The sequence below is a fragment of the Budorcas taxicolor genome, chromosome 1 (genome assembly GCF_023091745.1).
Source record: "Budorcas taxicolor isolate Tak-1 chromosome 1, Takin1.1, whole genome shotgun sequence".
Classification (NCBI taxonomy): domain Eukaryota; kingdom Metazoa; phylum Chordata; class Mammalia; order Artiodactyla; family Bovidae; genus Budorcas; species Budorcas taxicolor.
In genome coordinates this window covers 130492871-130514277 of record NC_068910.1, presented here as the reverse complement: position 1 = coordinate 130514277, position 21407 = coordinate 130492871, and the positions used below count along the sequence as shown (strand labels likewise).

The window sequence follows — 21407 nt, the reverse complement described above, 5'->3', positions numbered from 1 at the left end:
CTTTTCTAAAATCATTTGTTTCAGGTGGTTTAATATTAGCTGCTGATTATTCTCAACTTGAGCTGAGGATCTTGGCTCATTTATCCCACGATCATCGTCTCATTCAAGTGCTGAACACTGGAACTGATGTTTTCAGGAGTATTGCAGCTGAATGGAAGATGATTGAGCCAGAGTCTGTTGGGGATAATCTGAGGCAGCAAGCAAAACAGGTAATCTTTAGTGAATATACTTAACATAAATGGAGAAAATTTTTACTGATGCAAAAAGTTTTTAAACTGCCTCAATCATTTGCATTTGAGAAATATTTCTCCCTGTTTGGATTTTTCATGACATTCATCTGAGCCTGTCTCATGATATTCATATATTCCTTTGTAGAGTCAATGTAAAGAATCCAATAGACTTAGTCTGAAGCTACTTAGTATTGGGAAGGCCATATGCATTAGTGATATTTTGGTGGTGGTGACGGTAGATTGTTTGTGTGTGTGTGTATGTTTTAAATCTCTAGCCTGTAAGCGCATGTATATTTGTCTCTCTGTATTCACACACTTTGAGCCATGGTGCTTTTTATAGAAAGGTGCTCTCTGAATGTTTTTTGAAGAATATATATTGCTGAACTGTGGATTATAGTCAATAACTATTAGCTTTTTAGTATATTGAGACTATTAGTGGTTGGCTGATCTGCTTGTGAAATTTCATACTGCCCTTGGACCATTCAGGTAAGCCTAGTAGTTCCTGTTCCTGTTTGACTGGCGGGCACAGGGAAATGAAAGACCACATTCACACTATTTCCTAGCCTGAATTAACACCATACTTCCTTACCACGTGACCTGTGGGAACTCTGGTGGTTTTCCCTACTTTTTTCAATTTCAGTCTGAATTTGGCAATAAGGAGTTCATGATCTAAGCTCTAGTCAGCTCTGGGTCTTGTTTTTGCTGACTGTATAGAGCTTCTCCATCTTTGGCTGCAAAGAATATAATCAATCTGATTTTGTTATTGACCATCTGTTGATGTCCATGTGTAGAGTCTTGTCTTGTGTTGTTGGAAGAGGGTATTTGCTATGACCAGTGAGTTCTGTTTGCAAACCTCTATTAGCCTTTGACCTGCTTTATTCTGTACTCCAAGGCCAAATTTGCCCATTACTCCAGGTGTTTCTTGACTTCCTACTTTTGCATTCCAGTCCCCTATAATGAAAAGGACATCTTTTTTGGGTGTTAGTTCTAGAAGGTCTTGTAGGTCTTCATAGAACTGTTCAACTTCAGTTTCTTCAGCATAACTGGTTGGGGCATAGACTTGGATTACTGTGATATTGAATGATTTACCTTGGAAACAAACAGATCATTCTGCTGTTTTTGAGACTGCATCCAAGTATTGCATTTCGGACTCTTTTGTTGACTATGATGGGTAGTCCATTTCTTCTAAGAGATTCTTGTCCACAGTAGTAGATACAATGATCATCTGAGTTAAATTCACCCATTCAAGTCCATTTTAGTTCACTGATTCCTAAAATGTCGATGTTCACTCTTTCCATCTCCTGTTTGATCATTTCCAATTTACCTTGATTCGTGAACCTAACATTCCAGATTCCTATGTAGTATTGCTCTTTACATCATTGGACTTTACATCCATCACCAGTCACATCCACAACTGGATGTTGTTTTTGTTTTGGCTCCATCACTTCATTCTTTCTGGAGTTATGCTATTAATAGTAGTTTGCTTAACATAGCTATCAGTGGTAGAGCCAGGATAAGTTTAGAATACCAGAACTTAGACATTCTGACTCCATTATCTAAACATGCATACACTGATGCTAAATGGCTGCCTCTATTTAGTAAGTTCTTGTATGATTTAATAGTATTTATCCTATAGCATTTTTTTTTTTCTTGAATCACCAGGCACTCAACCATCTAATCCAGATCTCAGCATTGCCAAGGTTATCATCTAAGTGATATCTGAGTTAGAAAGTGTAAAAAGACTAAAAAGAAAACAGGAGGGAATAAAACCATTCTAAGTAAGCCAGAAAGAAAAACACCAATACAGTATACTAACACATATATATGGAATTTAGAAAGATGGCAATGATGACCCTGTATGCAAGACAGCAAAAAAGACACAGATGTGTATAGCGGACTTTTGGACTCAGAGGGAGAGGGAGAGGGTGGGATGATTTGGGAGAATGGCATTGAAACATGTATACTATCATGTAAGAATCAAATCGCCAGTCTATGTCTGATGCAGGATACAGCATGCTTGGGGCTGGTGCACGGGGATGACCCAGAAGGATGTTGTGGGGAGGGAGGTGGGAGGGGGGTTCATGTTTGGGATCGCATGTACACCCGTGGTGGATTCATGTCAAGGTATGGCAAAACCAATACAGTATTGTAAAGTAAAATAAAGTAAAAATAAAAATTAAAAAAAAAAATAAAATTAAAAAAAATAAAGAAAAAGTATTCTGAAATTTTGATAATCCTTTTTTTCGCAATTTTTCTTTTTAAATTTATTTACCAATATTTATACAGAACTTGCTTTGTGTCAGATGGTATCCTAAACGTATGTGTATAATAACTCATCTAATCTTAACACCCTGGAGGAGGGCATGGCAACCCACTCCAGTATTTTTGCCTGGAGAATCCTACGGAGAGGGACCTGGTGGGCTATGTCTATAGGATCGCAGAGTTGGACACAACTGAAGCTCCTTAGCACAGTCCTAACAATCTCCTGATGTAGGTGTTACTATTGTCAACTAAAAACAGATTCACAACTTGGAGAGTTGTGAGTTAAGTTTTTATTTGGGGCAAAATGAGGACTGCCACCCAGGAGGCGGCACCTCAGAGAGCTCTGAGAGACTGCTTCAAATAGGTAGTGGGAGGAATGTCAATATGTAAGTTCTCGGTGAAGGTGGAGTTCAATACCGTTAAGCACTCATTTTACACAAAAGGTTTTCTGCTAGTTACTAGGGTATGTCACCATGAAGGGATTTAGTGCTTTTCTAGATATGGGGAGATGCAAAGATTGAGATCATAAAGTTCAGTTCAGTTCAGTCATTCAGTCATGTCCGACTCTGCGACCCCATGAATCGCAGCCTCCCAGGCCTCTCTGTCCATCACCAACTCCTAGAGTTCACTCAAACTCATATCCATCGAGTTGGTGATGCCATCCAGCCATCTCATCCTCTGTCGTTCCCTTCTCCTCCTGCCCCCAATCCCTCCCAGCATCAGGGTCTTTTCCAATGAGTCACCTCTTTGCATGAGGTGGCTAAAGTGTTGGAATGTCAGCTTTAGCATCAGTCCTTCCAATGAACACCCAGGACTGATCTCCTTTAGGATGGACTGGTTGGACCTCCTTGCAGTCCAAGGGACTCTCAAGAGTCTTCTCCAACACCACAGTTCAGAAGCATCAATTCTTAAAGTCTGTTCCTAAAAACATCTAACTATCTAAAGACCTGTCCCACCAGATTTGCTGGAGCACAGAATGCCTCACTCTACCTTGAACTCTCTCAAGGGATGTTGACAGCTGTAGCAACACAGGCTTTAATTTCCATAGGGGCAGGTGGCAAACACCCTTGTTCAGTTGTTGGCAATGCACTTGGCAAGTACCAATTTGTAGTTGGCACTATCCTCATTCTCTACTTGAAGAAATGGAGATACGAGGTAGCTTGTGCAAGGCCTCTTTTAAACAGTGGAACTAGGATTTGAACCCAGGCAATACTTATTATTAAATTAGTTTGTTTTTTGACCTGTTTAGACCATTTTCCTACACTACTCTCAAAATTTTCTGAAGAGTTTGTGTTTAACCCAAATGAATTCTGCAATTGTGGGATTTCAGGTGGCTGTGAGATGAAGAAGATATTTATTTCCAAAGACATCCTCCCTATTATGAACCCTAATAACCTATTCTTTCTGCTTTTGTAGTCCTATTCAAAGGTGAGGAGAGCAATGTTTATAACGCTTCTCTTTTCTGACTTCTAGGCATTTCCTTAAGCAGCAGTTTTTTTTTTTTTTTTTTTTTTTGAGGTAATGAATATGATTTTATTCAGAAAGCTGGTTGACCTAGAAGATGGCAGACTAATGTCTCAAAATAACCATCTTGGTGGGGGTCTGGATCCCAGGTTCTTTTATAGAACAGAGAAGAGGAGGAGTTGAAGTAAAGACCATTATCTTGCAAATATCCCCAGGAATGGCCAGCCTCAAGGAGGGAATGTATTAATATCTTCAAGCAGAGCAACAAGGTTCCCTGAGGCAGGCCTTTAGGGAGGGGATGTATTAATTTCTTCAGGCAGAGGGACATGTCCCTGGCAGGTTATTATGTATGATTATAGTAACAAAAGTAATGAAAAACAAAGGGTAAAATCAAATAGATCCATCATGGAATCAGAATTGGCTCTTCTCTCCGACAGTACATGTCTTTGTCCCCACTGTACGGGTGTCAGAAAAGCCTTGAGGGAAGCCAGTAGTAGTATTAGTACTAGTAGTAGTAGTAGTAGTAGTAGTAGTGTTAGTTGACTCCATGGGACTGTAGCCCACTAGGCTCCTCTGTCCATGAAATTCTCCAGGCAAGAATACCAAAGTGGGTTGCCATTCCCTTCTCCATAAGCAGCAGTTAATGAAGTATTATGAGGATTTGGAGGCTGCCTTGAAGACTTCTGGAAAAATGATAGCCAAAAATAAATCTTCCCTTTTAAATCACTAACATTGTTTTTTTAACACACACAGACACACACACACACTCATACTCATTCATATTCTGCCCCTTCTTTTCTTCTTCCCCACCTCAAAATGTATTGCTAAAAGGCATAAGAGGCATTCACTGGATATCAGCTTCTATGGATCTAACTCATCAAAGCAAATCTAGTCCTTCCTTTGACTTACTATGAAAAATTTACCAAATTTCTATCCTAATGAACTTCTTAGGTTTGCATTTTATGTGGTTTTTAACTGTAATTTATGTACTGAGTGTGATGAGTTCCTTTCAGATTTGCTATGGAATCATTTATGGAATGGGAGCTAAGTCTTTGGGAGAGCAGATGGGTATTAAAGAAAATGATGCTGCTTGCTACATTGACTCCTTCAAATCCAGATACCCGGGTAAGGAAGTACTGAGTGTTAATTATCTTCTAGATACTATTCTTCTCAACTCTGTTTCCATATTATATTTTTTAAAACTTGTATTATAGAATTTTCTATTGACAGAAGTTTTCATCAAGCATTATTAATTAAACATCGGTAACTTTACTTATCATTATTTACAAAGATGTAAGTTTTTCATAAAAGTAGGGACAGAAATGGAATAGCAAAATGCAGTTGATATATATACTGCTGTGTCACTGTGGAAATCTTAAAAATCTAGGAATTGTCCTATGCTTCAAGATCTTCCCTGTAGCTCAGACAGTAAAGAATCTCCCTGCAGCGCAGGAGACCTGGGTTCGAGCCCTGGGTTGGGAAGATCCTCTGGAGGAAGGAATGGCAATCCACTCCAATATTCTTGCCTGGAGAATCCCATGGACAGAGGAGCCTGGCGGGCCACAGTCCATGGGGTTGCAGAGTCGGACACAACTGAGCGACTAACACTACTACTACTGCTACTACTGAAACAGTAAACCATTGATTAAAATACCATAAACTAAGACAGAGATTGCCGGGAGAAATATCAATAACCTCAGATATGCAGATGACACCACCCTTATGGCAGAAAGTGAAGAGGAGCTAAAAAGCCTCTTGATGAAAGTAAAAGAGGAGAGCGAAAAAGTTGGCTTAAAGCTCAACATTCAGAAAACTAAGATCATGGCATCCGGTCCCATCACTTCATGGGAAATAGATGGGGAAACAGTAGAAACAGTGTCAGACTTCATTTTTGGGGGGCTCCAATATCACTGAAGATGGTGACTGCAGCCATGAAATTAAAAGACGCTTATTCCTTGGAAGAAAAGTTATGACCAACCTAGATAGTATATTCAAAAGCAGAGACATTACTTTGCCGACTAAGGTCCATCTAGTCAAGGCTATGGATTTTCCTGTGGTCATGTATGGATGTGAGAGTTGGACTGTGAAGAAGGCTGAGCACCGAAGAATTGATGCTTTTGAACTGTGGTGTTGGAGAAGACTCTTGAGAGTCCCTTGGATTGCAAGGAGATCCAACCAATCCATTCTGAAGGAGATCAACCCTGGGATTTCTTTGGAAGGAATGATGCTAAAGCTGAAGCTCCGGCACTTTGGCCACCTCATGCGAAGAGCTGACTCATTGGAGAAGACTGATGCTGGGAGGGATTGGGGGCAGGAGGAGAAGGGGACATCCGAGGATGAGATGGCTGGATGGCATCACGGACTCGACGGACGTGAGTCTGAGTGAACTCTGGGAGATGGTGATGGACAAGGAGGCCTGGTGATGGACAGGGAGGCTGCGATTTATGGGGTCTCAAAGAGTTGGACACGACTGAGCGACTGAACTGAAGACAGAACAACTGCTTTTATAGAGCAGTTTGAATATCATCATTTTAAATTCTCTCTTCTTTTAGCAGTATATTGAGGTAATTTGTATACAGTAAAATTCACCTCTGAATTTTGAGTTCTATGAATTTTGATAGATGCTCACAGTCATGTAATCGATGCTACAACTAAGATACAGAGTCATTCCCCCGTCATCTCAAAAAGCTCTTTTATGTCCCTTTGTAATCAACTCTGTCCCCAGTCCCCAAAAAGAAGCCTTATTCACTTGACATTATCTTGTACATAGAAAAGAATGTGAATTCTACAAAAGCAACTACTAGAACAAATAACTAAGTTTAGCACAGGAAGTTATTTTTGTATACTATCAATAAACAGTGAATGAAGTAAAAATAAAACCATTTACAGCAACATCAAAAACATGAAATACTTAGGATATAATAATAGAGTATGTGCAAGAGTTTATTGAGAACCCAAAAGTAATCCTTTGGGGTTTGAGAGAAATTGAAGAATACTTAAGTAAATGTGAGGTTTACCATGTTAGTTTACTAGAAGGCACCATATTGTTATGATGACAGTTCTGTAAATTTTTGTATAGATTCAGTGCATTCCTAGTCAAATATCATTAGACTTTGTGTCGAATTTGAGAAGCTGATTCCAAACTTACATGGAAATTCAGAGGGTCTGGAATAACTAGAATAAGTTTGGCAGGGAAAGGTACAGTGTTGAGTTCTTACTCTCCTTGGTTTCAAAATTTATTTTAAACAACAGTAATCAAGAATTGGCTTCAGGGTAGTTTTAGGGAACAACGAAACACAAGAGTATCCAGAAATATGTCTATGTGTACACGGTGAATTGATTTTCAGCAGAGTTGCTGTGGTTAATTCAATGGAGGAAAGATGGTATTGTCAAACAAGTGCTAGAACAGCTGGATACCAGTATGGAAAAAAGATGAACTTCTACTTTTGTCTCATATTGTATTCAAAAATTAACTTGATAGGACAGGGAGAGGAGCTTTGTGGACATTGAGGTAGACACCAGTTTCTTAGGTAATGATAGTACTGAATTAACAATAAAACATAAATACTGATAAAAGGTACCATTAAGAAAATACAAGGCAGGTGATGGACTGAGAGGAAATATTTACAGTTCATATTATCTAACAGAGGACTGGTGTCAGAATATATAAAGAAATCTGACAACTAAGAAGGTAAATAATGCATAAAATAAAGTTTGAAAGATTTGAACATACACTTCACACAAAAAAATATTTTAATAACTACATCAAGTGTTATCATCATTAGTCTTCAGGGAAAAACAAATTAAAACCACAAAGAGATACTATTACAGAAACATTAGAGTGCTAACATTTTTTAAAATTGTGTCTCTTTTACATTGCTGACTGGTTGTAAAATGGTACAATCACTTTGGAAAACAGTAAGGCTCTTTCATTTGAAGTTAAACATACCTTTAACTGTATGATTCTGCAGTTCTACTATTGGATATTTTCTCAAGAAAAATGAAAACATACGTCCTAGGAAAGACTTGTATGTGAATGTTATAGAAGTTTTATTTATAACAGCCAAAGACTGGAAATGTTAAACAACAAAAATCCAAGTGAATAAATTAAAATTTCCTCAGTTTTATTGAGCTGTAATTGATACACAGCACTTTATAAATTTAATGTGTACAGCATGATCATTTGATTTAAATACATCCTGAAATGATTACCGCATAGATTTAGTGAGCAACTGTCTTTTCATATTGATACGACATTACAGAAATAGAAGCAAAGATTTTCTCCTTGTGGTAACAATCTCAGTATTTGCTCTCTTAACAGTTTTCATATATAACATTCTGCAGTATTAATTAGCTTTATTGTGTTGTACATTTCATTCCTAGTATTTATTTATAACTGGATGTTTCCATCTTTGACCACCTTCACCTGTTCCTTCTCCTACTTCCCACCTCTTATAGCCATAAATCTAAATCTCTTTTTCTATGAGTTGGTTTTTGAAATATAATTGACCTACAAACTATGTTAGTTCCTGGTATACAGCAGTGATTTGATAGTTCTACACATTTTGAATGGTCACCATGATAATTCTAGTTGCCCATCTATCACCATGCAAAGATATTAAATAGGTATTGACTGTATTCAATAACTAATTATTGAATTATTTAATTCAATAACATTTCATACTTGTATCTTGTAACTGAACGTTTGTGCCTCTTAATCTCCTACACCTGTTTCTCTCCTCCCCATTCTCCCCCCAACCCCATCCCGGGCAACAACCTGTTTGTTCTCTGTATCTATTACTTCATTTCTCTTTAACAACTGAGTAAATTTAAAGATCAAATTGGTTTTATTCCATGATTCATGAATTGAGCAACATCCCATCTAGCAATAAAAAGGAACTTCACTGAGTTGTAAAAAAGTTTTTTAAAGGTAGAAATGGGGTGGGCAGATGAAGGAAATTATTGGCAAAGAATGTAATATTGTTTCAGGCAAGGTCACCCTCCTAAGGGCCTATTGGACAGATAACTTCACTAAAGCTGACCATGTAATTCCAGATTGAATGGTTAAAGATTTTACTTCTGGGGGTATTGAGACTGCAGTCAGGTTAGGTATTAAGTCTTGGTTTGATGACATAGGGTTTAGCCTAAGTGACTTCATTTTGAGCCTACTGTCTCCATTTTAACAGGAACAAATTATCTGTCAGCAGGATTATGGATAAGCAAATTTTGGTATGTCTCTGTAGTGGAATGCTACTTAGCAAGAGAAGGCAGACTTAAGTGAGAACATACAGTGAAATTCAATTTTTATGAAATTTAAAAACATGAAAAAGATAAGGTGTATTAAAGTAGGTCCATGAGTGTTTGAGGCTGATAATGGGGAGCTGGCTGTGAAGTTGGTTAAAATGTTTTGTATCTTGTAGTGGTTTTGCAAAGGTATATACATTTATTAAAGTGCTTATTGTATATACCTCAGCATTCATTGCTTTTTAAAGTAGTTCTTGCAGTCTGAATATTTGAAGACCTCCTGCAGGAGTCAGGTAAAAGAATTCGTAGAGGTGCAGTCTTTTAAATCTCATCCTTTTCTTTGCTCTTTCAGCTGTATCACAGTAATTCTTCTAGAGAAGAAGATGAGAACCTGATTGCTTTCTGAAATTGCTATGCTAGTGGTCAGATACCACCAACATCTTCACTTGATGGGTTTTCTCACCTTCCTGTCAGCCACAGTCTGTGCTACCCACACAACAGAGATCTTTAAAAGAGGGGTTTTAATTGGGAAGCATTAGTGTTTATTACTTAGGATGAGCAGAGCTGAGAGAAAGCAGAAAGAGCACATGAGAATTAAGGTAGACTGGCATTCTCTATAACTGAAGGAATTTTAAAGAGTATAGAAATAGAATATTTCAGAAGAGAAGAACTTTTCTAGCTCAGTGAGCAACGGGGAGATTGGCCTACCTGGAGAAAAGGATTTGAAGACCTAAAAATGAACCTATGTAGCAAAGAATGAATTCTGGCATAGGGAATAGTCTTTTAATTTTAAGGAATTGTATATGTTTCTAATGAAATGTTATAACTCATGCATTAGTTTCAGTTAGGTCCTATTTGAATTGTAGCATAGATGGTAACAAGGAGCTGTTGGAATGTATTAAGTCTGAAAAGTGAAAGTGTAAGTTGCTCGGTCATGTTCAGCTCTTTGCAACCCCATGGACTGTAGCCTGCCAGGCTCCTCTGTCCATGGGATTCTCCAGGCAAGAATACTGGAGTGGGTAGCCATTCCCTTCTCCAAGGGCTCTTCCCATCCCAGGAATTGAACTTGGGTTTCCTGCATTGCACACAGATTCTTTACTGTCTGAGCCACTAGGGAAACCCAAGCCTGGAAATTGTAAAATCAGAGTGAAAGAGGATTAATGTGATCAAAGAACAGAACCTTGTGAAAAGTAGCATGGAATAGTCTTAAGGTCCTATAATAAAACCACCTAGGTTTTAGTACTTGGTCTGTCATTCTAGAGTTTTGTATTTTTTGTTGGTGGTGGTGGTTAAAAAACAAAGAAATTAAAGTCATTTCTAAAGTCCTTTTAGTTTCTAAGTTTAAAGGCTATATGAGATGATGAGTGTTAATTAAACCTATTGTGGTAATCATTTCACAGTATATGTATATGTGCCGTCTAAGCAAGCACTTTTTGAAATACATGTAAAGCAAGCTGTCATGCTGCACAATGGTGTATGTCAGTTAATTCTCAGTAGAACTGGAAGAAAAAGTGAAAAGAAAAGGTTTACATGCAAAATTTTGATGCTGTGATGTTAGTGTTAATCATTGTCAAGTTTTGATATGTTTCACTGTATTGAAACTAGTGAGTGAGATAAAGGATGGATGTTGATTGTAATTATTTCTTTATTTTCTTTGTAGGGATTAGTCATTTCATGAGAGAGACCGTGAAGAACTGTAAAAGAGATGGATTTGTTCAGACCATTTTGGGAAGGCGTAGATATTTACCAGGAATCAAAGACAACGACCCTTATCATAAAGCTCATGTATGTTGAAATTTCTCTGGATTTTTAACTTAATATTTTAATGACATATACTTTTGTAGCAAAGACTGAACCCTGCTAATGTCTCTTTTGGAGACTAGCATATGAATTGGATCTTCTGTTTCATTAAGGACTTCTGAAGTGATGGTATATGCCAGTATTTGCTGACCACTGATTTTAGGAGATTAATGTAAATATGGGTTCACTTAATAATATTCCAATTTAAGGTGTTCTGTTTTAGTAAGGCAGTTATTTATTAACTTTGGTAATAAGTTATATATACACTTAACTCTCACATTTGCTAATTGTTCTTTGTTTCAGATATCATATATTAATTTGTCATATCACACCAGATTGCCACTGTCTTCAAAGATTAGCCAGTCATTGAACTGTGGTATTTTTTTGTTCAATCCTTTTGTTTATTTATTTAAAAAATACTGGATCATCAGAGGTTACTAGGATACCCAAAATATTTTAAAAAGCTATTTTTAATATCATTTAAAAGATTTATTGATGATACTTACTCTAATTATGACTAAAATCTCTTTGTGAAATCATCGGGATCCATAAAAGTATTCTATGTATTTTAGCATTTAAGTTTCTGTTATAGTCCAGAGCTTCCTATTTTAACTGGTTGTATTTTGCCCTTACCCCATACTTTCATGTGTCATTGCCCACTACACATTGTATGTAATGAAAATATCCAACCCCCAAATTGCTAAACTTCTGTCTTGAGCTACATCCTCTCAGAGCAATAATGCTCTTAGGAACTATGGAGGAATAGTTGGGTTTTTGTTACTTCTTTACTCTCTCGGTTCCCATATATCCACATACGAGACCTCAGATATTTCCCAGACTTTTACCATATTTACAACTATATGCACTGTAGTTGATGCACTAGGGAAGGTAAGTCTTAAAATATATTGGAAGAGATAAAGCAAACACATATACCTGTAGTCAATGATCTAGGCTCCTGGAGGAGTAGGACTTGAACAGATACCTGAAGACTAAAGGTTAGATTGCTGGGCATGAGAAAAAAAGATAATCACAAATGAATAAAAGTTTGGGTAAGGGTTGGCTAAAGGCCAATCTGATAGAAGTGGAGAATTTGAGTTGTCACTTGGGCATAGATAATTTTCTACTGGTTACATGAAATCAGCTATTGGAACGTTTTTAAAGGCAGTTTATTACTTGAAATCATTGGTCTTTTTGATTTTAGCCATTCTGGTACCTGGAATCTTGACACGTCATTGTGCTTTTAATTTGCTTTTTCCCTGATGACTAGTGATGTTGAACTTCATTTTTTATATATTTATTGGCCACTTGGATAAATTTTGTGAAGCACCTGTGCAAGTCTTTTTGTTTTTGAGTTGGCTGTCCTTTAATTGATTTATGAGAGTCCTTACATTTTTAAGGGACTTCCCTGGTGGCTCAGAGGGTAAAGCGTCTGTCTGCAATGCAGGAGACCCTTGTTTGATCGCTGGTTTGGGAAGATCCCCTGGGGAAGGAAATGACAACCCACTCCAGTATTCTTGCCTGGAGAATCCCATGGACTGATGAGCTTGGTAGGCTACAGTCCATAGGGTCGCAAAGAGTCGGACACGACTGAGTGACTTCACTTTCACTTTCACTTTTACATTTATATTCCAGATATGAGTCTTGCTTACATGGCTTTATCAGTTGGTTGTATTATTGTAGTGCTTTCTATGATCTATTTAAGAAAGGTTTCTCTACCCCAGTGTCAATTCTATAGAAGTTTTTGGTTCTGACTTTTAAATTTATATCTACAGTCAACTGGGAATTGATTGTTACGCATTTAGCAAAATTTAGGGTCAAGATTTCTCCCTACCCCTATGGATATACAGTTGTACAAGCTGTTATTGAAAAGACTGTTTCCTCCCCCACCTCACCCACCTCACCCCTGCTCTGCAGAGTCACCTTTGCCAAAAATTAAATCTACAAGTATGGATGTGTCAGTTTCTGGACACATTGTTTTGGTATTTTGTATTTACTCATCCTCTAAGCACTGCCATATTGTCTTCCCAGGTGGCACAGTGGTAAAGAATCTGCCTGCCAATGCAGGAGATGCAAGAGAAGTGGATTCAGTCCCTGGGTTGGGAAGATCTCCTAGAGGAGGAGATGGCAACCCATTCCACTCTTCTTGCGTGGAGAATCCCGTGGACAGAGGAGCCTGACCGGCTTCAGTCCAGGGGGTCACAGAGAGGCGGACACGACTGAGCAATTAAGCCTCCATACTGCCTTAGTTATACAGCTACTTTATAAGATGTTTTGATATATGGTAAAGTAGGTTTTCACAACTTGCTTTTTTCCCCCTGCCTGACCCCCCAAGAATATTTGCCTATTCTTGGATTTTCTGCATTTTCATATAAATTATAGAAGCAGCTTGTGAATTTCCATACAAACACAAAACCCTGTTGGGATTTTTTAATTGCATTTGCTTTGAGTTCATAGATCAAGATGGGATAAAGAGACATATTTATAAATTTGAGTTTTCCAGTTGATAAACATGTTCAGTTCAGTCGCTCAGTCGTGTCCGACTCTGCGACCCCATGAATTGCAGCACGCCAGGCCTCCCTGTCCATCACCACCTCCCGGAGTTCACTCAGACTCACGTCCGTCGAGTCCGTGATGCCATCCAGCCATCTCATCCTCGGTTGTCCCCTTCTCCTCCTGCCCCCAATCCCCCCCAGCATTAGAGTCTTTTCCAATGAGTCAGCTCTTCGCATGAGGTGGCCAAAGTGCCGGAGCTTCAGCTTTAGCATCGTTCCTTCCAAAGAAATCCCAGGGTTGATCTCCTTCAGAATGGACTGGTTGGATCTCCTTGCAATCCAAGGGACTCTCAAGAGTCTTCTCCAACACCACAGTTCAAAAGCATCAATTCTTCGGCGCTCAGCCTTCTTCACAGTCCAACTGTCACATCCATACATGACCACAGGAAAACCCATAGCCTTGACTAGATGGACCTTAGTCGGCAAAGTAATGTCTCTGCTTTTGAATATGCTATCTAGGTTGGTCATAACTTTTCTTCGAAGGAGTAAGTGTCTTTTAATTTCATGGCTGCAGTCACCATCTGCAGTGATTTTGGAGCCCCCCCAAAAAAAGTCTGACACTGTTTCTACTGTTTCCCCATCTATTTCCCATGAAGTGATGGGACTGGATGCCATGATCTTCGTTTTCTGAATGTTGAGCTTTAAGCCAACTTTTTCGCTCTCCTCTTTCACTTTCATCAAGAGGCTTTTTAGCTCCTCTTCACTTTCTGCCATAAGGGTGGTGTCATCTGCATATCTGAGGTGATTGATATTTCTCCCGGCAGTCTTGATTCCAGCTTGTGTTTCATCCAGCCCAGGGTTTCTCATGATGTACTCTGCATAGAAGTTAAATAAGCAGGGTGACAATATCCAGCCTTGACGTACTCCCTTTCCTATTTGGAACCCGTCTGTTGTTCCATGTCCAGTTCTAACTGTTGCTTCCTGACCTGCATACAGATTTCTCAAGAGGCAGGTCAGATGGTCTGGTATTCCCATCTCTCTCAGAATTTTCCACAGTTTATTGTGATCCACACAGTCAAAGGCTTAACAAGTTATATATGCCCATTTACTTAGGTCTTCTAAAATTCTCTCAATGTGATGTCTAGTTTTGGGGAAGAGATCTTGCAAGGTTTTTATTAAATTTATAGCTAGATATTTGCAAATTTTAATACTCTTGTGAATGGTATCTTTAACAATTCTTTTCCTTCTCTTTTTACATTTTTTAACCCTTTGCTGCTAGTATAGAAAGATAATTGTCTTTATTGTTTTCTTGTCTAGAAACCTTGCACATATTACTTGTTAATTCCAAAATGTTATCTGTAGATACTTTCAGGTATTCTGTCTGCACAGTTATAATCTATCTCTCCCTAAAATAGTTTTTTAACCGCCTTTCCAAGTCTTATTCTTTTTTTAACTTTTGCTTGACTTACTAGCTAGTACAGTGTTGAATAGAATTAGTGATAGTGAACATCTTTGCCACTTTTCAGATCTCAGAGGGAAATTTTAAACATTTTACCAGTAAGTAGAACTTCCCTTTAGGTTTTTAATAGTGCTGTGTCAGAAAAAGTTAGCTCTCTTATATATGTACTTGTAGGCCATACAGTCTCCGTCACAACTACTCAGCTCTACTTTACTAGTGCAGATGCAGTCATAGACACAGTCTTCCAGGAAAACCTCACTTACAGAAGCAACTGATAGGCCAGACTTGACCTGTAGGCTCCAACTGGCCCACCCTGGTCTGTTTCTTCTTTAAATGTAATCTGCCTTTTTTTTTTTCTACGTTGCTTTCAATACAGTATTTTTCTTTCCTTGTGGTTTCCAGCAGGTATTCTGTGATATACTTAAGTTTGTGTTTTTTTTTTCTCACCTCATGTGCCTTTGTGTGTGGATGTGTGTTAATTGATCCTTTTTGGTGTGCATTAGGACTTCTTGAATCTGTACCTTGAGATCTTTTGTTGATTTTGGAAAATTCTTAGCCATTTCTTCTTCAATCATTGTTTCATTGAAATCTCTTCTCTCTTTCTGGAACTTTTAATACAAAATTTTAAAACTTGTCTTTAATTCCTCCTTTTTCATATCCTCTGGTTGGTATTTTCCATCTCTATATTTCATCATGATCGATAATGGATATTTTCTTCCAGTTTATCTTTAAGTTGCCTAATTTGCAGCTGTTGAGCTTTTAAGTTCAGAATGATCTAGAACTTTTCCAGCACCCCAGAAGGCCTTTTTATGCTCTTTCCAAGTCAGTACTATCTCCCCACTGCACACATACAGAGAAAGCACTGTTTAAGTGCTTTAAGTTATGTTATTTTAATATTTTTGGTGGTAGAGTTTTTATTTTGCTCTTATGAGTGTTTGATTCTGTGCCGAAATATTCAGTTTTGTCTTTTATTTTCTTGATAGCATGATCATTTTATAGTCTAATAAGTCTGATAATAGCATGTAGTTAATACATCTCATACTTGTGTTACTATAGTCTCTTCCTACTGACTTTTGCGTTTCTTAGTTTTCTATAAAAACAATTGTACTGTCTCTTTACCAGGCTTCCTCCTACTTGTTGGGCTGTGAACCCAAATGTTTGTTATCACTCCTCAAGACCATCAAGTTCTGCTCAGCTTTTTATCCTCTCAGCTGCCTCTTCAGGAATCTGTTGATTTCCCTGGGAAAAAGGGTGACCTCCATAGCTAGGGTCACCTCCTTGGTTTCATTTCTCTCCTAGTTTTTTAGGTTCTGTAATTCTTCACTTCCTTTTTCCTGTCTGATTCTTTCAAAGAGGCATTTTCTGACAAGCTCTTCTGGTTATCATCAGTGGGAGGGTTGGTCCTAATGACGTAATCTCCCATTATCAGAAAGCTATGTATTTTTATGTATGTGAAAATGCACTGGTGATGGGAAGGGACTGAGACTGTGGGACACAAAGCTGAGACTGTCAAGTTTTCTTATTTTGGAATAGTCTCAGGGGAATATAGTATCATGAGAATGAGGTATATATTTTGGTTTTCTTTGCTTATGTCACAGTAAAAACAAGCCCTGAATTTCAGTGACTTATAATAAGAAGCTTTATTTTTAATTCATGTTACAGTTTGGTTCTGGGTTAACTGTGGCTGTGTTCTGTATTTTCTTCATTCTAAAATTCAAAATGAAGAAAAGTCCCTATCTGGAATAAACCCTTTGTTCTGATGGTGTTAGATAGCTTCCAGATCTCCTTACATGTGCCATATTTAAGTTTTGCTAACATTTTATTGGCCAAAACAAGTTAAGTCCGTGAGAGTGTAAAACACTTTGAATCACATGGCAATGGATGGAGGCTCAGGACTTCACAGAGAAAGGTAGCAAGTTGTAACAATGATAACAATCTGCTACTCAAAGGCATATGGTTTTAAGAAAGGGAGTAATCAGTAGAACTTTGAAATTCAGTCACTCTTAAAACAGTGACAGCTGAGTGTGTTTAGGATGGATTCATCAGCATTTGACAAAACTAGTTATTAATTTTTTTTAAAGTCTATCTCTTTAACCAGTATTTAATATACTTGGAGTTGGATGTAGCCCAGGTGACAGGCAACTAGAGAACACCTCTCAAGTTACATAGATCCCTCCAGTGAGTAGTCCCTTCCCATCTTCTGAGCCCCTTGGGGACAACAGGAGTGGTAATCATAGACCAATTACACCTTGAATATTGACCTACATCCCAGTTCCTGTAGCCCCAGGATGATCACTTTTAGCAACTGTGGTTGCCTGCCAAGAAGCTCATGGCAGCAGTAGTTTCAGGGAAGTTCTAACTTAATACCTTGGGATTTAGGACCTGCATTTTCACCAGCAGCTAACTACTAGCCCCAGCAGCCCATAAAAAGCTCTGATTCATACCAGAGGGCTGCAGGCTTGCTGTGGCCAAACTCTAGGTAGGACTAAGAGGCCACTGATGTGGGGGATGTACTTGAAACATTCCAGCTCATATCACAAAGAATGGTATTCCAATTATGTCTATTTAGGATTAAGAGGAATTGTATTTTGAGGAATAGATTCTTTAAGGTGAAGTTTAGAACATTGATAAAATATTTTTAAAAATAATTTTGAACTTAATAGATACATTTTAAGTGTAATGTAGTTTTTTCTTCCTAACTGAGTGTTGAAGCCTAGACTACAGCAATCTGATCTTCTTCTTCTGTTTAGTCTGTCCTCATGTGAATGACAGCCCAGAATCTAGGGCCCTGGATCATTCTAGTTATTAATCTTAGGATGAAGCTTATAGTTGATGTCCTGGGTTACATCTGTTCCAGATTTCCAGTCTTGTTGCACATGTGAGCACTAATCTGTGGACACTAAAAGCAGTTATGAAAGTATGTTGGTGTTTCTGATGGAGTACCTGTTAATTGTTGTTTTTCATAGGCTGAGCGTCAGGCTATCAACACAAGAGTCCAAGGTTCGGCGGCTGATATTGTCAAAATAGCCACAGTTAATATTCAGAAGCAGTTAGAGACCTTCCACTCAACCTTCAAATCCCATGGTCATCGAGAGAGTTTGCTCCAAAGTGACAGAACAGGTTTGTTCATAAATGTGCCCCCTGTTATAACATGTTGAGACTAATTACATCAGAAAAGAAAAGGGAAGATTACTTACATTGATTTCTCAACAGTTTGTAAACATTTTGGTCTCCTGATGTCTTCACAGTCTTAGAATTATTAAGAATCTCAAAAGTTTTTGTTTACGTTCATTATATCTACCAATATATACCATATTAGAAATTAAAACTGATAATTTAAAAATATTTATTAACAGTTACAAATAATAATAAACCCACCATGTGTTAACACAAGTAACATAGTTTTTATGAAAATAATGACATTTTTTTCAGAACAAAAAAAATTGGTAATGAGTGGCTTTATTTTGCTTTTCTGAAAATCTCTTTAGTGTCTGGCTTAAGAGAGGATAGATTCTGTTATATATTTTTGCATTCAATTTGTAGCAGTATTTCCTGATCTATAACCTCTGGAATGGAAAACCCTCTGTAGAGTCTAGGATGATAAATGTCCCAGTTTGTGGGAGACTGATGGTTTCCCATGATGTGGGACTTCCACTGCTAAAATCAGGATAATTGGTCATCTTACCGTACTGTACACTTATGAGAGAAGGAGATCATAAAAGGAAAATACTCCTTGGAGTTCCCTGGAGACACTTTTTTAATTTAAGGTGTGGTCTGTGGACCAAAGATGATCCCTGAGACCCTTTCAAAGCATCTGCAAAGTCAAATTATTCTCTTAATAACACTCAGAGGTTATTTTCCTTTTTTAGGCTTCTTTTCTCATAAGTGTACAGTAAGGGTGACCAGTTATCCTGGTTTTAGCACTGTAAGTCCCTATATAGAAACCTTAAAAAAAATACATGCATGTATGTATGCATATGTGTGTGTATTTATATATATATATGTATGTGTGTATATAAAACGAAGTAGTTAAACTTTTCAGAAATAAACTATAAATTTATAGTCAATTGATATTCAAAAGAAGGAACATGTTTCCTGTTCATGACCTTCCTTGAACACATGCACACATTCACACTTTTGAATTTGTGGAAAGAATATACGGTCAAAACTTATTTGGGGGAATAACATTGTACTGTGTGCTTTGGAGAATTTAGGAGGAAAGTTATCAACCTGTGTTTGAATTTTAAATCTGTTAAAGAATGGAAGATATGATATGTGACTGTGAAATAGTTACATGACTTTTCACAGCAGAATGATGCAGTGTCCAAATGAAGGTATAGATAGTATCAAGCTTTAGAATCAGTGGAAGACAATGTGGTAATGTCATTAAGGATGACTTCATTGTGTAATGCTGAGTTAAAGGCAATAGTAGGTGAGGGACATCAAAGGAAGCTGAGCCTGAGAAAGCTGACCTCACAGGGAACAGGAGGATCATGGCATTCTGTGTCAGAAGCTGAAGTAACCAAGGGAAATCAAAAAGGACAAAGGTAGAGTGATCAGAATGCAGAAAACCTAACCCATCCAGACAGCCAGTGATGCAAGAAAAGTGGAGTCCAGTGGGGCAGATCAGATTTAAGCAGAACTGGCAAACATGCACAGCCTTTGCAGCCCTGGTATGGAAGCAGCTTGTCATGCATCATCTGCCTTTGCTGTCTTACCCTGTGAGAGCCACCTCTGAGAAAATTTGGGCTGCAGGTAGTGGGAGTTAGAGTTCTCTGAGGGAAGTACCAGATACTGAAGGAGATGGTTTCTGTGCTCTCCTGAAGAATAAGGAAATTTGGATGGCAGAAAGGAAGGACTGCTCTGAGAAATGGGCAAACGATGAAAGGGTATTACTCCAAAAGTATTAATGTTGAAGCTTATTTTGGTGATCAGAGGGGCATAATCTAAACCACTTGGCCCACTAATTAGGAAATAGTGACTAAGTCTAGATTTTTAACCATTTTTGTATTCATGAGTTCTTTTGAGAACCTGCTGAAAATGTATAGATCGTCTCTACAGGAATTTGTATGTTCTCTGAAGTCCACAATTGGACACTGGGTTTAGAATTCCTAGTCTAGAGTGTGTGGTCCAACTGGGGACCAGTTTTACCATGATGACACTCTGGCCAGAAAAAGACATCTTCAGGGAGTGTCAGTCAACTCCATTTATTGACGTCTTTGCTAGAGTTCTCATTTCTGGGAGGAAGTCTGTGGAGATTTGAATTTACCTGATAGGTGGGCTAGGTGGCAACCAACAAGTAGTTCTTTTCTTGATAGTTCCAAATTTTATGTGTTTTACTCTCTTAATTATAATTGCTCAAGATTTCTTAAATCTCTCTTTTAAAAAAACTTTCCCAAAGCCCAGTGACCTACTTACTGATCAGTTTTGCTGCTTTTTTCATGGATTAGGATGGTTGCCAAAGAAAAAACTGCAAGGGATGTTCTGCCCCATCAGAGGAGGCTTCTTTATCCTTCAGCTCCATGATGAACTCTTATATGAAGTGGCAGAAGAAGATGTTGTTCAGGTATTTTTGCAGTGTTTGTGTGCATTCTGCAGAGAGCTAAGATACTAGGTCAGGCTAAGATACATGAGATTTCTGGAACCATTCTCTAGCCCCAGGATGGCTATAGAAAAGTAGAAATTTCACATAAGGGCAGAGAAGGAGCTCAGAGTGCTCAGCTTTAAACCCATTTTAAAAGAAATTCCTGATGCAGGAATATTTTTGTCTGTGAGAAGTTAGATGAGAATTTGGAGTCTTTCCCTACGGTTTTCAAAGTTCTGAGCATTCTAGTAAACCTGGCAGAGCTCCAGTTCCTCAGTGCAGACTAGTGTGGGATGCTGGCTCTTTTCTGGCTTAGAGTGAAGAGCTCCTGACTGCCTTACCACCTCAGTGGGTGGGCTGGCAAAGATTCTTTGTACAGAGTTTGTTAACCCCCTTTTTTTTTTCTTCCTTCTTCCTTCTTTTTTGTTTTTTTTTTTTTTCTTTTTTTAGTTTTGTTTTCTTTGTTAACCTCTTTTTTATTTTATTTTTTGTAGGTAGCTCAGATTGTCAAGAATGAAATGGAAAGTGCCATAAAACTGTCTGTGAAACTGAAAGTGAAAGTGAAGATAGGTGCCAGCTGGGGGGAGCTGAAGGACTTTGATGTGTGATTGTAGGGAAACCTGGTATAGGTAAAATCACAAGGAAAGAACAGAGATTGCCCTTTCACCTACTTTATGAAAATAGAAACCCCCTCAAGTCTTGATGAATTTAGGATAGTAATTTTATAGTGAGAGTTTCAAAATGTGTATCAGAGTTTAATCCTCTATAATGTAAAAAAACTACTCGAGGCAAAATATCGAGTTTAATGTTTATATTCACTCTCAAAAAGAGTATCTGTGAAACTGCCTTTTATAGTTTACTGTGGCTTTAAA

The 21407-nt window shown here is 38.0% G+C and overlaps 1 protein-coding gene across 1 annotated transcript in view; it reads left to right on the top strand.

Moving 5' to 3' along the window:
• POLQ (DNA polymerase theta) overlaps positions 1-21143 on the top strand; it is a 102097-nt gene extending 80954 nt beyond the window's left edge. The window contains exons 25-30 of the mRNA XM_052643303.1: positions 25-209; positions 4970-5081; positions 10861-10985; positions 17918-18071; positions 20402-20517; positions 21030-21143. Of these exons, the coding sequence (XP_052499263.1) occupies positions 25-209; positions 4970-5081; positions 10861-10985; positions 17918-18071; positions 20402-20517; positions 21030-21143 (806 nt within the window). The remainder of the gene's footprint in view (positions 1-24; positions 210-4969; positions 5082-10860; positions 10986-17917; positions 18072-20401; positions 20518-21029) is intronic.
• The last annotated feature ends 264 nt before the right edge of the window (positions 21144-21407 follow it).